At 52.7% G+C, this 13626-nt stretch overlaps 1 protein-coding gene across 7 annotated transcripts in view; it reads right to left on the reverse strand.

Annotated features, from left to right (window-relative positions):
* USP36 (ubiquitin specific peptidase 36) overlaps positions 1-13626 on the reverse strand; it is a 755622-nt gene that overhangs the window by 361974 nt on the left and 380022 nt on the right. For all 7 annotated transcript variants that reach the window (XM_078653946.1, XM_078653951.1, XM_078653945.1 and 4 more), the window contains 2 exons: positions 1399-1499; positions 309-447 (listed from right to left, as the gene is read on the reverse strand). In XM_078653946.1, the coding sequence (XP_078510072.1) occupies positions 309-447; positions 1399-1499 (240 nt within the window). The remainder of the gene's footprint in view (positions 1-308; positions 448-1398; positions 1500-13626) is intronic.

Here is a 13626-nt window from a genome sequence, read left to right on the forward strand (position 1 = left end):
TTAATCACCAAACAGAATTCCTAGACTGACTGTAGAATGTGTTCCGAGCAGAACTCAGCAATTAAAAGCTTGTAGAGTTCACAAGGAGCACTGCCAACATAACTCTACAACTAAGCTTGTAACAGGCTTTCATGTGTTGCTTCTGACCCAGAACTGCACTTACGGTAACCAAGAAGGTACCTGAATGGGACATCGCTGATAGGTGCACAGATGGTGCCTTCAAAAGAAGGACAGGTTGGTTCAACTTGCTTAGATGTTTATAGACTCTCGGCACTTCTCTCTTGTATCATTCTACAACACTTACTTACCATTCCAATCGCAGGGGAAGAGTGAGAACCGTTCATCATGTTCTTTTTTGCAGGGTCTGGAACAGTGACTGGTCTGCTTGACAGGCTGCCTGAGCTTTTATACAATGAAGCCTCAGAATTCTTCCTGGAATCTGGAATTCTGACATGGGCAACAAGAAGTAAAAAAGAAAAAGCCTCAAGTGTTTGCCGAGAATGGTCCACAATAACTGCACTATATGGGATTAAACAACCTTTTCATGACCAGCAAAATGAGAAATCTGAGATTACTTAAATTCACTGACAGTCAAGTTAAAAAGAAGACTAAGACAACAGACGATAAGAGTTGTAAAGATAGACTGGAAATTGGATGAAGATGTGCACTGGACATAGGAAAACATGTGGAACAAATACATGTACTGAAAATTGTCAATAGGTACCAGGGTTTGTAAAACAAAAAAACAAGAAAAGGGTGAGGAATATGCCAACAATGTAAAATGAAAAACATCCAATACAAACACCAACATCCTAGGTAAAGAATACAGAAGTCTAAAGGAATACATACAAAATGTGGATGCTAGCACTCCTTGCACAGGTAATAAATTGTGCCTTTCAGTGGAGTCATGCAGGAGGAGAGCTGAGAAAACAGAACACCACAAAATTGTGGAGGAAGCAAACTTGGAGCCAGTGCTAGGAGAGGTTAGGAATTAGAACAGAGAAAAATAGATGATATATTGAAACAATGGTGTCAAACTGCTTGCTCATGCTGATGAAATCTGACTTTATTTAGGAGCACACAATTAGAAAGAAAATCTACCAGGGGGCTACAGTCTCTGATTTTAGTACATTTTAGAGCTGTGCTTTATAGAAGGCACAGAAACAGGGACGAGAGCTAGTGATCAAATGTTATAGTGATGCATGGTTAAAAAGTTTTGCAGAATGACAATCTCTGAAGAGAGGGGTAACAAGAGGGGGCATTAGGGACCTTCCTTGGAACCCCATAGCTAGAATCCTTCTAGGCGCTATAGAAATGTTACAAAGGAAAAATGCAATTTCTAGAGTATTCGGCAGAACAATTTCTTTTAATGTGATTTCAAATAGCACATTATCTCACCGTAGATAGAAGAGCACATAGGCCTGCTGATTCAGCACAACTTTGATGTTGCTTGAATGTACTATGGAGTCGTTCATCTGGTACCACTGCCCGTTACTTGCCTGGAGACAAACGTTACAGCAACATATATTACAATTATCCAACCCTTCTGTAAAGCTCAGTGTAGATCCTTGATCACTATACAGAACATGCGCAATATTTGAACTTTTATCTGTACAGCCCGTTAGAAGCATTACTAACTACACTCTTTGTACAGATCATGAACCCACTCTCCCCCTTTATTCCGTGCACAACCCTGTTGCCATGGGGCATGCAGGAGGATAGGATACAAAGGAAAGGTTCATAGACTGTTACACTGGTTCTCCAGAAAGAAAAACATTTTTTTTAAACTTTATTTTCAAGTTTTCAAGTTAATTTCACAATACATTATATTGAACAGTGTCACAATGATACAATACCCGGCCACCACAAAGCTGTTCCACCAATAAGTTCCCATGCTTAATATGTCAACCAGATATCATATAATGGAGATGTACAGGCATGTCTCTATAGTGCTCCCAATGAGGAACACGACACAAAGCAGTAAATAATATGTGACTCACACATGATCAGAGGCCAGGGCAAGTATTCTACTCATTCATAGAGATGAAACTCATTAATCCTCGCAAAGTTCGTCGTCTGTGTCCATAACATCCTGTAATCGGAGATAATCATGCAGCGGCCCTCAAATATCTTTTGGCTTAGAGGCCAGTGGCAGTAATCCAGCATATGTGGTGTTTTGTTCTTGACAATAAGTTAAGTCCGCTATCCACTCCTTAAATTTCGGGGACATCCCCCTGCCCCATTTGCAGGCCACCCTACGTTTGGCAAGTAATAGTGAGGGAGCAACAAATTTTCTATACTGTGTAGGTATCTGTGCCGTATACCCCAGCAATGCTAACAACGGATCCCGTTCCAAAACTTGACCAATGATTGTGCCCAGAGCTGCTAGGACTTGTTCCCAGTATTCCCGTATAGACGGACACTCCCACGCTAATCCTGCTCCTGTCTGCTTACACCGTAGGCACCTATCGGTATCTGCCAATTTAAACAGCAATTTCTTTGCCGGTGTATAATACAATCCATGCAGATACTTATAATGTATAACTCGCAACCTGCAGCTAGATGAAATTTGCGCCGTCTGCGCACAACAGTATCACCATTGCTCATCAGTAATCTCCTGCTCTAACTCTTCACCCCAATGTAGTCGGGACTTACTCCCGATTCCTGCCCTATGTGTACGGATGCTGTTGTATAGCCTTGATACAAGATGTTTCCCATCTGAGGAGCCCAACATGTGGTGTAAGGGGAGAAGGCATGCTGGTTCTTGTGGGAAATCAGGGAGAATAGACCGCATCCCCTGTCTAAGGCGAATATATAAAATTGTATCTAAGGGCGTAGGTTGCATCCCCAACAAGAGCTGGTCCAAGGAACGAAAAACCCATCATGAAAAAGATCTCCCCAGGTGGTTACATGTGCACGTGCGCATAGGCTCTGAAAGCCTTTCTCGTGTAATAGCGATAACTCGGGAGGATATGACAATGGGAGGTGGGGGGAATAAAGGAGAGGCACGCCAAGCAGAGTAGCGATCCGATGCCAGGCATCCACCGTGCCAGTGACAGTGGTAGGTGATGTTGCCCGTGTGCTGGCAGGCCCATATATCACCCTAGTTGATGGTACTGGAGCAGCAAGTCAGTCTTCTACAGCTACCTGTGGCATGTAGCGAGGAAGGTAGATCCAGTAATAAGCATAGTGCGCGCGCGCACCTAAAAAATAAATCTCAAAATACGGAACATCAAACCTGTCGACCAACTAAGTCTTGCTTGCCTCCCCCCTATAAGAGCCTAAGCAATTCAGTGTGCAATGTTTTAAAGAAAAAACGCCCTGGGCCGTAAGGGATATTAAGAAATAAGTAAAAAAACTGAGGTAATACAATCATTTTAATAAGAGAAGCTCTCCCGGCGAGCGAAAGAGGCAATGATATTCAATGAATAACATTGGCATTAAGCTGTGTGATGGCCGTACAATAATTTGTACGTATAGTTTCGTCCTTATCTTGGGTTACATGTATTCAGAGATACCGTAGCTCCGAGTCACACCACTCTGTCGGAAAATCCAGTGGTAATTGCTTTACCGCCGGGGTAGGAGGGAAAACCTATGACTTCCCCCAGTTAATGCTCATGCCCGACAACCGACCAAATTTTATGAACTCACGTAAAATGGGGTTAATATTCTGTTGCGGATCTCTAATATAAAGAGTAATGCCATCCGCATACAGCGAGACTAGAATTTGGCGTAGACAGCATCGAAATGCCTTGTCTTGGTGCAGCTGCCGCAGCCTACAAGCCAAGGGCTCCACCGCTAGGGCAAAAAGGAGCGGCGATAGCGGACACCCTGACGAGTGCCTCTAGAGATAGTAAGGGGTTGTGATAAATGGCCATTAACCAGCACTCGAGCCGATGATATAATAGAGCAATCCAAGAAAGGTATACCTTGGGGAAACCCATTCTCCGTAGCACTCCAAATAAGTAATCCCACTCCACCGAGTCGAACGCTTTAGTGGCATCTAAAAAAAACTGCGGCAAGTAGGAAATCTGGCGCTACATTCTGGAGCAATGAGAACAAAGTTCTAAGGTTATGGGAGGTTGCCCTATCAGGCACGAATCCCGATTGATCAGGTAGTACCAGCTTATCAAGTAGGAGGGACAAACTATTGGCCAACACTTTCGCCATTATTTTAGTATCACAGTTCATCAGTGACAATGGCCTATAGGAGTCGCAGGACTCTGGTGGTTTTCCCAGCTTCAACAATGACGTAACTACCGCCTCTCTCATTGAAGCAGGGAGTATTCCTATCTCAAGGGACTCTTCATGAACTTCCTTCAATACTGGCGCCATGATGTCAATATAGGCCTTGTAGAATTCAGCCGGAAGGCCGCCTGAACCCAGTGCCTTCCACGTCTGAAGTTGCATAATAGGTTCCTTAATTTCGTCTAACTCAAAAGGGATGCTAAGGAACTTCTGCTGTGTATCCCCATGCCAACCTAGTGTAACATCCTTCGTGAAGTCCTCCAGATCAATGGCATCCCTCCTCTGAGAGGTGTATAGGGTTGTGTTATGCTTGACAAATGTCTCCAGTATTTGTAGCCCCACCCGGTTCCTGTATTTCCAGCACATGGGTGTTGAAATGAGGGCCCATCACCAGTGCAGCTAGCACCTTCCCTGGCCTGTCACCCTCCCCATATTTACGCGCTGTCAAACACTTCCCCCTGAACTTCAGTTAAAAGTGTGCGAAAATCATTTTGTACCTGCCTCACTTCACCCCGCCCCATCCGTCTCTCCAACCCCTTTAGATCTTGCTCCAGTTTACGTATTGTATTCTGAATATCCCTCAACACTCCAAAACACTTAAGACATGCAGTGCCCTCGTATAGTCACTTTAAATGCCTCCCATATCATCTCTCTGCTTTCTACAGAACCTTTGTTCCGGACAAAAAAGCCTTCGATCTCGTCACCCAATTCTGCCCTAAAAGCTGAATCCAACAGTGCCGTGGGATGGAGCCGCCAATTCCGTCCGGGTCTATCATACCTCGGATGAGACAGAGAAACCTTAACCGGACAATAATCAAAGAACATTCGGGCCAAATGTGTCACATTCCCAATGGCCAGCCTGAGACCCCTTGTAACCAAACAATAGTCTATGCATGCCCAGGTTCCCCTATAGGACGTAAAGTGTGTACCCTAATGATGTGTGGCATGCAAATATCTCCAGCAGTCGATCAACCCCCCTTCCAGTATTATGCCCTGCAGAACCTCCTGTGCTCTAGTATAATGCTGCGAACCCGCATTGGACCTATTTAATTGTGGGTTTAGTGCCACATTAAAATCACCCCACCAAATAACATGAGTTGACCCAATTGCTAGAATCTTACCCCATAAATCAGCAAACAATTCTGGGCAGTCTGAATTAGGGCCATAACAGTTAGCAATTGTTATGGTATCTCTACCCAGTCACCCCAAAGGATGACATATCTGCCCTGTGAATCCTCCACCTCCCCCATCCTTTCAAAGTGTATAAGTTTACTGCAAAGTATTGCTGTGCCCCGAGCATAGGAGGAATAAGATGAAAACACCCGACAGCCCGCCCATCGGCTGGTAAACAAGTTCACTACTCGTGGTGCAATGTGGGTTCCCTGCAGAAGTGCTATATGAATCTGTTGCCCATCAAGATAGGCCAGCACCTGTCTCCGCTTTCTCGGATCCCCAAGGCCCCGTACATTCCATAAGATCAGTCTAAGAGTGTCATCCCCGACCTGAGTCATCAAACAAGGGATTCATCACCTGGTCGACCTGCAGCTCATGCGGACACCCCACTATTCGTACATATAACAAAGCATAGATCGCTCCAGTGACTAGCATATTAGTATCATCGTAACAACACACTGCCCCCCAACCATACCCTCTCCCACTGAAGCATCCCAATCATGCCAGTAGTACACAACCCACTCCCCTCCCGATTTCCCAACTTCTTCTCGGTAGGCCAACTAGGCACAGGTCATCCCCCCGAAACTTAAGGGTAGACTACTGAGAAACATCATTAAGGTAGCAACAAAAGTGGGGTACTCCCTGGTGGGAAATGCACCTAGGTAGCCCACTGACACCTCTTGTCAGCCCCGAAGCCAAGTCGATGAATCACGACTTTCAAGAGCCAACCATAGGGTGACTGGTAGTACAATTGTCTCTCACACCTTCTGCAATCTCTACAACTCAATGGCTTCATAGCGGATGTGTACATTATCTCAACCCACCATTCTATCATCGTTCAGGCTACTAGCATTAGCAGCAAGTCATGAAATGTGCCTATACAGTGCAATAGAGCCAAGCTCCAAGAACCTAATTCCTCCTCCGGTGACTGCAATCTAGGAGAGTCCTTCAGTTTCCGCTCCGATCGTTTCTGCTTCTTGAGTTGTTTCAAGTAATCCTCTACTTGTTGTGGATTAGTGAAAAATGTTTGTGTCCCCTGATGAGTAACACGAAGGCGAGCAGGGTATAGTAAAGCATAGTCTATCTGAGCTTGCCTGAGCTTTTGTTTTACTCCCAAAAATATGCGGCGTACCTCTTGTACATGAATTGTAAAATCTGGGTAAATTTTGAAAGATATGCCATCATACGTTAGCTGCTTTTCCTCCCTAGCAATTCTTAAAGCAACGTCTCTGTCGTGATAATTTAATAGGCGAGCAATGATAGACCTGGGAGGGCTACCGTGGGGGGGTCTCGACCCCAGTGATCGCTGCGACCTTTCCACCACAAATTGAGGAGACAACAGATCGGTACAACAGACCGTCAACAAGCAGATGGCCGCCTTCCTCGAGACGAACGGATCCCTCGACCCATCACAGTCCGGCTTCCGAGCCAATCACAGCACCGAGACCGCCCTCATCGCCGCCACCGATGACATCCGAGCCCTGATGGACAATGGAGAAACAGCGGTCCTCATCCTCCTTGACCTCTCCGCGGCATTCGACACGGTCTGCCACCGCACCCTAGTACGGCGCCTCAGCAACATCGGAATCCAGGACAAGGCGCTGGAATGGATCATCTCCTTCCTCGACGGAAGAACGCAGAGAGTCCGCCTACCACCGTACAAGTCAGAGGCCTCCGAAGTAATCTGCGGCGTCCCCCAAGGATCATCTCTGAGCCCCACCCTCTTCAACGTCTACATGAGCCCCCTCGCGGCCATCGTACGCAAACACAACCTCAGCATAATCTCCTACGCCGACGACACCCAGCTGATCCTCTCCCTGACCAACGACCCCGCCGCCGCCACAGCCAACCTGCACGAAGGGATGAAAGAGGTAGCCGAGTGGATGACGACCAGCCGCCTGAAACTGAACTCGGACAAGACGGAGGTCCTCATCCTGGGCTCCTCACCCTCCGCCTGGGACGACTCCTGGTGGCCTCCCGCCCTGGGCACCGCACCCAAACCGACAGACCATGCACGCAACCTGGGCTTCATCCTGGACTCCTCCCTCTCCATGACCAGGCAAGTCAACGCCGTCTCCTCGTCGTGCTTCAACATCCTACGCATGCTACGGAAGATCTTCTGGTGGATCCCCACCGAGACCAGGAAGACCGTCACCCAGGCCCTCGTCACCAGCCGACTGGACTACGGCAACGCCCTCTACGCCGGTACCACCGCCAAGCTCCAGAAGAGACTCCAGCGGATCCAGAACGCCTCAGCCAGACTCATCCTCGACATCCCACGAACCAGCCACATCTCCGGACATCTGAGAGACCTTCACTGGCTCCCCGTCAACAAAAGAATCACCTTCCGCCTCCTCACCCACGCACACAAAGCCCTACACGACCAAGGCCCGAGCTACCTCAACAGCCGAGTCAACTTCTACGCTCCCAAACGCCACCTCCGATCAGCCAACCACGCCCTCGCCGCCGTCCCCCGCATCCGAAGAGCGACTACGGGAGGAAGGTCCTTCTCCTACCTGGCCGCCAAGACCTGGAACTCCCTCCCTCCCGACCTGCGCCTGACCCAAGACCACCTCTCCTTCAGGAAGAAGCTGAAGACCTGGCTGTTCGAGCAGTAGCGGCACCCCCCCCCCCCCCCCCCCCCCCAGCGCCTTGAGACCCTACGGGTATGTAGCGCGCTTTATAAGTGTCACTGATTGATTGATTGATTGTACCCACCACAGCCTTGAGCAATTTTTCAATATACTCCTCCATTCGCCATGTGCCTGTACTCTCTGGAATTCCAAGGACATGAATGTTGTTTCAAAGACTACGGGCCTCAATGTCCTCATTCTTTGTGACTATTAAATTGAGCAGCCTGTCCCTCTGCGTTGTCGCCTTTTTGAGCTGGGCAGTGGTGTCCTCTACATCTGAGACTCGTTGTTCCGCCTCCGTAATGCGCGTCTCATGCCCCTCTATTGTGCTCACTATGGCATCCATTCGGGTAGAGACCGTATCAATTTTGTCCGCCATGGTCACAAACCCCTGCCTGACTTCTATGAGAAGCGACTTAAGATTATCACCCGATGTTTGTAGGGAAACCTGCTGAGAGGCTTCCGCTCCAACACCCTCATCTGCAGCCTGCTGTTTATTAGCCTTTTTAGCCTCAAAAGTAAGCTTCGGCTGACGAGCATCCAGCCGCCCCATCCTAACTCCGGGCCCAGCCACAAACCAAAGATATCCGGATCCCACTCTGTCTGCAGCAAGGCACGCGTCACTGTCACAACACCAATCCACCAACGTCCAGGCGGGTCCAGGTAGCAACTCACTTCTATCCAGCAGTACCTATAATAAAGATGGCCAGGGTCGCAACGCCGCACACCCCTCCGGCGATAGTCACTCGCAGCTGCAATCCTTCGTGTCAACCCAGGGACAACCCTGTGACCGCTCAGCCCTCCACAGGGCTTGGTCGCCCCACTCACTGCTGCCGCTCCTGCCTGCCTTTGCCGCCTCCTGCCTGCAGATTTCTTCGCTCGCTGCCTGCTGCTCCTGGGAATTTCCCGCTGCTCCTGGGAATTTCCCGCTGCCCGCTGCTTCTTGGAATTTCCCGCCGCTGCCTGCCTGCGGCCCCGCCCCCCTGTGATTCCATTCGCCGCCCCGCTCCCGCCACCCAGCTGCTCCTCCCTCCCGGCTCCTTACTTAAGGGGACCACAGAGTGTGACCGCTCAGCCCTCCACAGGGCTTGGTCGCCCCACTCACTGCTTCCGCTCCTGCCTGCCTTTGCCGCCTCCTGCCTGCAGATTCCTTCGCTCGCTGCCCGCTGCTCCTGGGAATTTCCCGCTGCTCCTGGGAATTTCCCGCTGCCCGCTGCTTCTTGGAATTTCCCGCCGCTGCCTCCCTGCGGCCCCGCCCCCCTGTGATTCCATTCGCCGCCCCGCTCCCGCCACCCAGCTGCTCCTCCCTCCCGGTTCCTTACTTAAGGGGACCGTAGGGGACCACAGAGTGTGACCGCTCAGCCCTCCACAGGGCTTGGTCGCCCCACTCACTGCTGCCGCTCCTGCCTGCCTTTGCCGCCTCCTGCCTGCAGATTCCTTCGCTCGCTGCCCGCTGCTCCTGGGAATTTCCCGCTGCTCCTGGGAATTTCCCGCTGCCCGCTGCTTCTAGGAATTTCCCGCCGCTGCCTCCCTGCGGCCCCGCCCCCCTGTGATTCCATTCGCCGCCCCGCTCCCGCCACCCAGCTGCTCCTCCCTCCCGGCTCCTTACTTATGACGCCCCCAGAGCGACCGCGCAGCGGACGAGCGCAGCGGGAGCGCCGATTGAACGCCGAAGGTGCGCCAAAGGTAAGCCCGTCTGCGCCCGTCCGCGCCTGGCCCGCGCCCAGCGCCAGGACCCCTGGCCCTCCCCGCCGAGGCAAGACGACCCGACTGTCCTACGACGCCGCCACTCTCAACGCACTCAATGCCAGCCGGACCCACGCCTGCTGCCGAGCCACCCCGAGACGCACCCACGGACCCTTCACCTGCTGCACCTGCAAGTTCACCTGCCTCCGAACCTGCCCCGCACCCGCCAAGACAAACACCAGCAGCAACCACCTCAAGTGCATCCTGATCAACACCTGCTCCGTCCACAGACACGCCGTGGAACTCTGGAACCTCCTCGACGCTACATCACCGGACGTCGCCTTCCTCACAGAAACCTGGATGAACGCCTCCTCTGCACCCGACATCGCCATCGCCATCCCGGACGGGTACAAGATCATCAGGAGGGACCGCATCAACCAGACCGGAGGTGGCATCGCCATCGTCCACAGGAACACCATCCCCATCACGACCGACGCCAACGACTCCTTCGCCGCAGCCGAACATCTCCACTTCCAGATTCACGACGACCCTCAGAGGAACCCTCGTCTACAGACCCCCGGGACCACGCACACAATTCAGCGAAGACATCACAGACTTCATCAGCCCGCACGCCCTCCCCTCCACTGACTACATCCTCCTCGGGTACCTCAACTTCCACCTGGAGAACAACAAGGACCACAACACCACCGCCCTGCTGGAAAACCTCGCCAACCTCGGACTCAAGCAACTGGTCAACACCCCCACCCACTACGCCGGCCACACGCTTGATCCCGTCTTCTCTTCCAGCAAGTACATCACCTTCAGCCACGCCATCGGACTCCACTGGACCGACCACAGCTGCGTCCACTTCAGCTTCAAAAGATCCACGACCCACCACCACCCGCAACAGGTACCTCACAGGAATTGGAGCAAGATCTTCGCAGACCAACTAACCACCTCCCTCAGCCAGAGCCCACCCGCCAACACAACGGACCCCAACGAAGCAGCCCGCAACTTCACACAGTGGCTGACAGCCTGCGCCGACGACCTCGCGCCACTAAAGAACCCTCCCAGCAGACCCAGAAGCAAGAAGGCATCCTGGTTCGCCGACGACCTCAAGGACTCCAAGAAGACCTGCCGCACCATCGAGAAAGCCTGGCTCCTCGACCGGACCACCGACAACATGACCGCCCTCAAACACGCTACCCGCAAGCACCACCAGCTCATCCGCACCACCAAGAAGAAATCCCTGAAGGAACGACTGGACAACAACGCCCACGACAGCAAAGAGCTCTTCACTATCGTCAAGGAGTTCTCCAACCCCAGCACCGGCACCAACGACATCACTCCGTCACAAGACCTCTGCGACTCCCTCGCCTCGTTCTTCCACCGCAAGATCGCAGACATCCACAACAGCTTCGGCGCCGCACCCACACACCCAACCGTCGAACCAACGCCCCCCACCGCCACCCTTCGCACCTGGACCACGGTGACCACCGAAGACACAGCCCGCACGATGAACACCATCCACTCCGGATCACCGACTGACCCCTGCCCACACCACGTCTTCAACAAGGCCGACTCCACCATCGCACCCCAACTCCGGAACATCATCAACGCCTCCTTCAACACCGCCACCTTCCCGGAGAGCTGGAAGCACGCCGAGATCAGCGCCCTCCTGAAGAAACCTACAGCAGACCCCACCGATCTCAAAAACTTCCGCCCCATCTCGCTCCTCCCTTTTCCTGCTAAAGTCATCGAGAAGATCGTCAACAGACAGCTGACCGCCTTCCTCGAGACGAACGGATCCCTCGACCCCTCGCAGTCCGACTTCAGAGCCAACCACAGCACCGACACCGCCCTCATCGCAGCCACCGACGACATCCGGACCCTGCTCGACAAGGGGGAAACAGTGGCCCTCATCCTCCTGGACCTCTCCGCTGCGTACGACACGGTCTGCCACCGCACCCTAGTCCAGCGCCTCAGCAACATCGGTATCCAAGAGAAGGCACTGGAGTGGATCATCTCGTTCCTCGCCGGAAGAACACAAAGAGTCCGCCTCCCCCCGTTTCGCTCCGAGGCCACCGAAGTCATCTGCGGCGTCCCGCAAGGATCTTCACTCAGCCCCACCCTCTTCAACATCTACATGAAACCTCTCGCAGCCATCGTACGCCAGCACAACCTCAACATCATCTCTTACGCCGACGACACCCAGCTGATCCTCTCCCTCACCAGAGACCCGACACCGCCAGAACCTGCCTACACGAAGGGATGAAAGACGTCGCCAAGTGGATGAAGGACAGCCGCCTGAAACTGAACTCGGACAAGACGGAAGTCCTCATCCTGGGATCTTCGCCCTCCGCCTGGGACGACTCCTGGTGGCCCCCAGCCCTGGGCACCGCACCCAAGCCAACCGACCACGCACGCAACCTGGGCTTCATTCTGGACCCCTCCCTCTCGATGACCAGACAAGTCAACGCCGTCTCCTCATCGTGCTTCAACACCCTGCGTATGCTTCGCAAGATCTTCCGCTGGATCCCGACCGAGACCAGGAAGACTGTCACCCAGGTACTCGTCACCAGCCGACTGGACTACGGAAACGCCCTCTACGCCAGAACCACAGCCAAGCTACAGAAAAGACTCCAGCCCATCCAGAACGCCTCCGCCAGACTCATCCTGGATGTCCCCCGACGCAGCCACATCTCCAGCCACCTGAGGAACCTGCACTGGCTCCCCGTCGACAAGAGGATCACGTTCCGGCTCCTCACCCACGCACACAAGTCTCTCCACGACCTGGGCCCCAAGTACCTCAACGACCGCCTGACCTTCTACACGCCCACCCGCCAGCTACGGTCCACCAGCCTCGCCCTCGCAACCGTACCACGCATCCGAAGAGCCACCGCCGGAGGAAGATCCTTCTCTTACCTGGCTGCCAAGACTTGGAACTCCCTCCCCATCCACCTTCGGCTGACCCAGGACCATCTCGCCTTCAGGAAACAACTCAAGACCTGGCTGTTCGAGCAGTAGCATACCCCTCCCCCCAAGCGTCTTGAGACCCTCCCGGGTGAGTAGTGCGCTATACAAATGGCTTGATTGATTGATTGATTGATTGATCGATTGATTCGTGGCACCTCTCGCTCTAACGCTCAATCCGTGCCCCCAGCAGTGGATGACTCTTCCTTCTGTCACCGTTGCCAATTATAAGTCACGCCTGGTAGCTTCACCTACCCAAGTGTCCATATTTAGAGGGCCTACAGGCAACAAGCAATGCCGACAGTCTCCAGCTACCTGCACCCTCCCACACGTCCTATAGGGCTTGACCCCACACACCCAGGGCGATGCCCAGCACACGAGGCCTCCGTGTCACTCTCCACTGGGGCAGTACGCCTTCAACGCTGCTCACCTCCCGTCCCTTAATCGCTAGCAGAGTACACCCGGAGTCAGGACCCAGCGTCTGTTGCACCGCCAGATACCGTGTCCTCTTTGCACTCCTCACCGCAACTGATGCACCCTGAGAGTAGTGCAGCTTCTCGCACCCACAGACTTCACCGTGGGTAGGGGAAAATGGTGGCGCCTCCGCAGCTCATCAACCGCCGCCACCTAGTCCATTCCAGCAGCCACCAAGCAATCTCCCAAGAGCCAAGGCTGTCAACCAAAATTAGCCCTCGCTGCACAGTCAGATTTCAAAGGCAGTAGCGGGAGGCATTACAAGCAGCACAGAGACCGGACATCAGCGTCAGCATGGACTGCAGTGAACACCACCAAAATGGCCGCTGCTCCCTCGCTGGATAAGTTGGATTCATCACTCTCAGATCCCCGGGGCAGCCACTTATTGACCATAACTCTGAGACACCCACCAGTGAGTCTCCGCGCGATGCACAGCGAC

This window comes from Lissotriton helveticus, chromosome 7, assembly GCF_964261635.1.
Source record: "Lissotriton helveticus chromosome 7, aLisHel1.1, whole genome shotgun sequence".
NCBI classification, from domain to species: domain Eukaryota; kingdom Metazoa; phylum Chordata; class Amphibia; order Caudata; family Salamandridae; genus Lissotriton; species Lissotriton helveticus.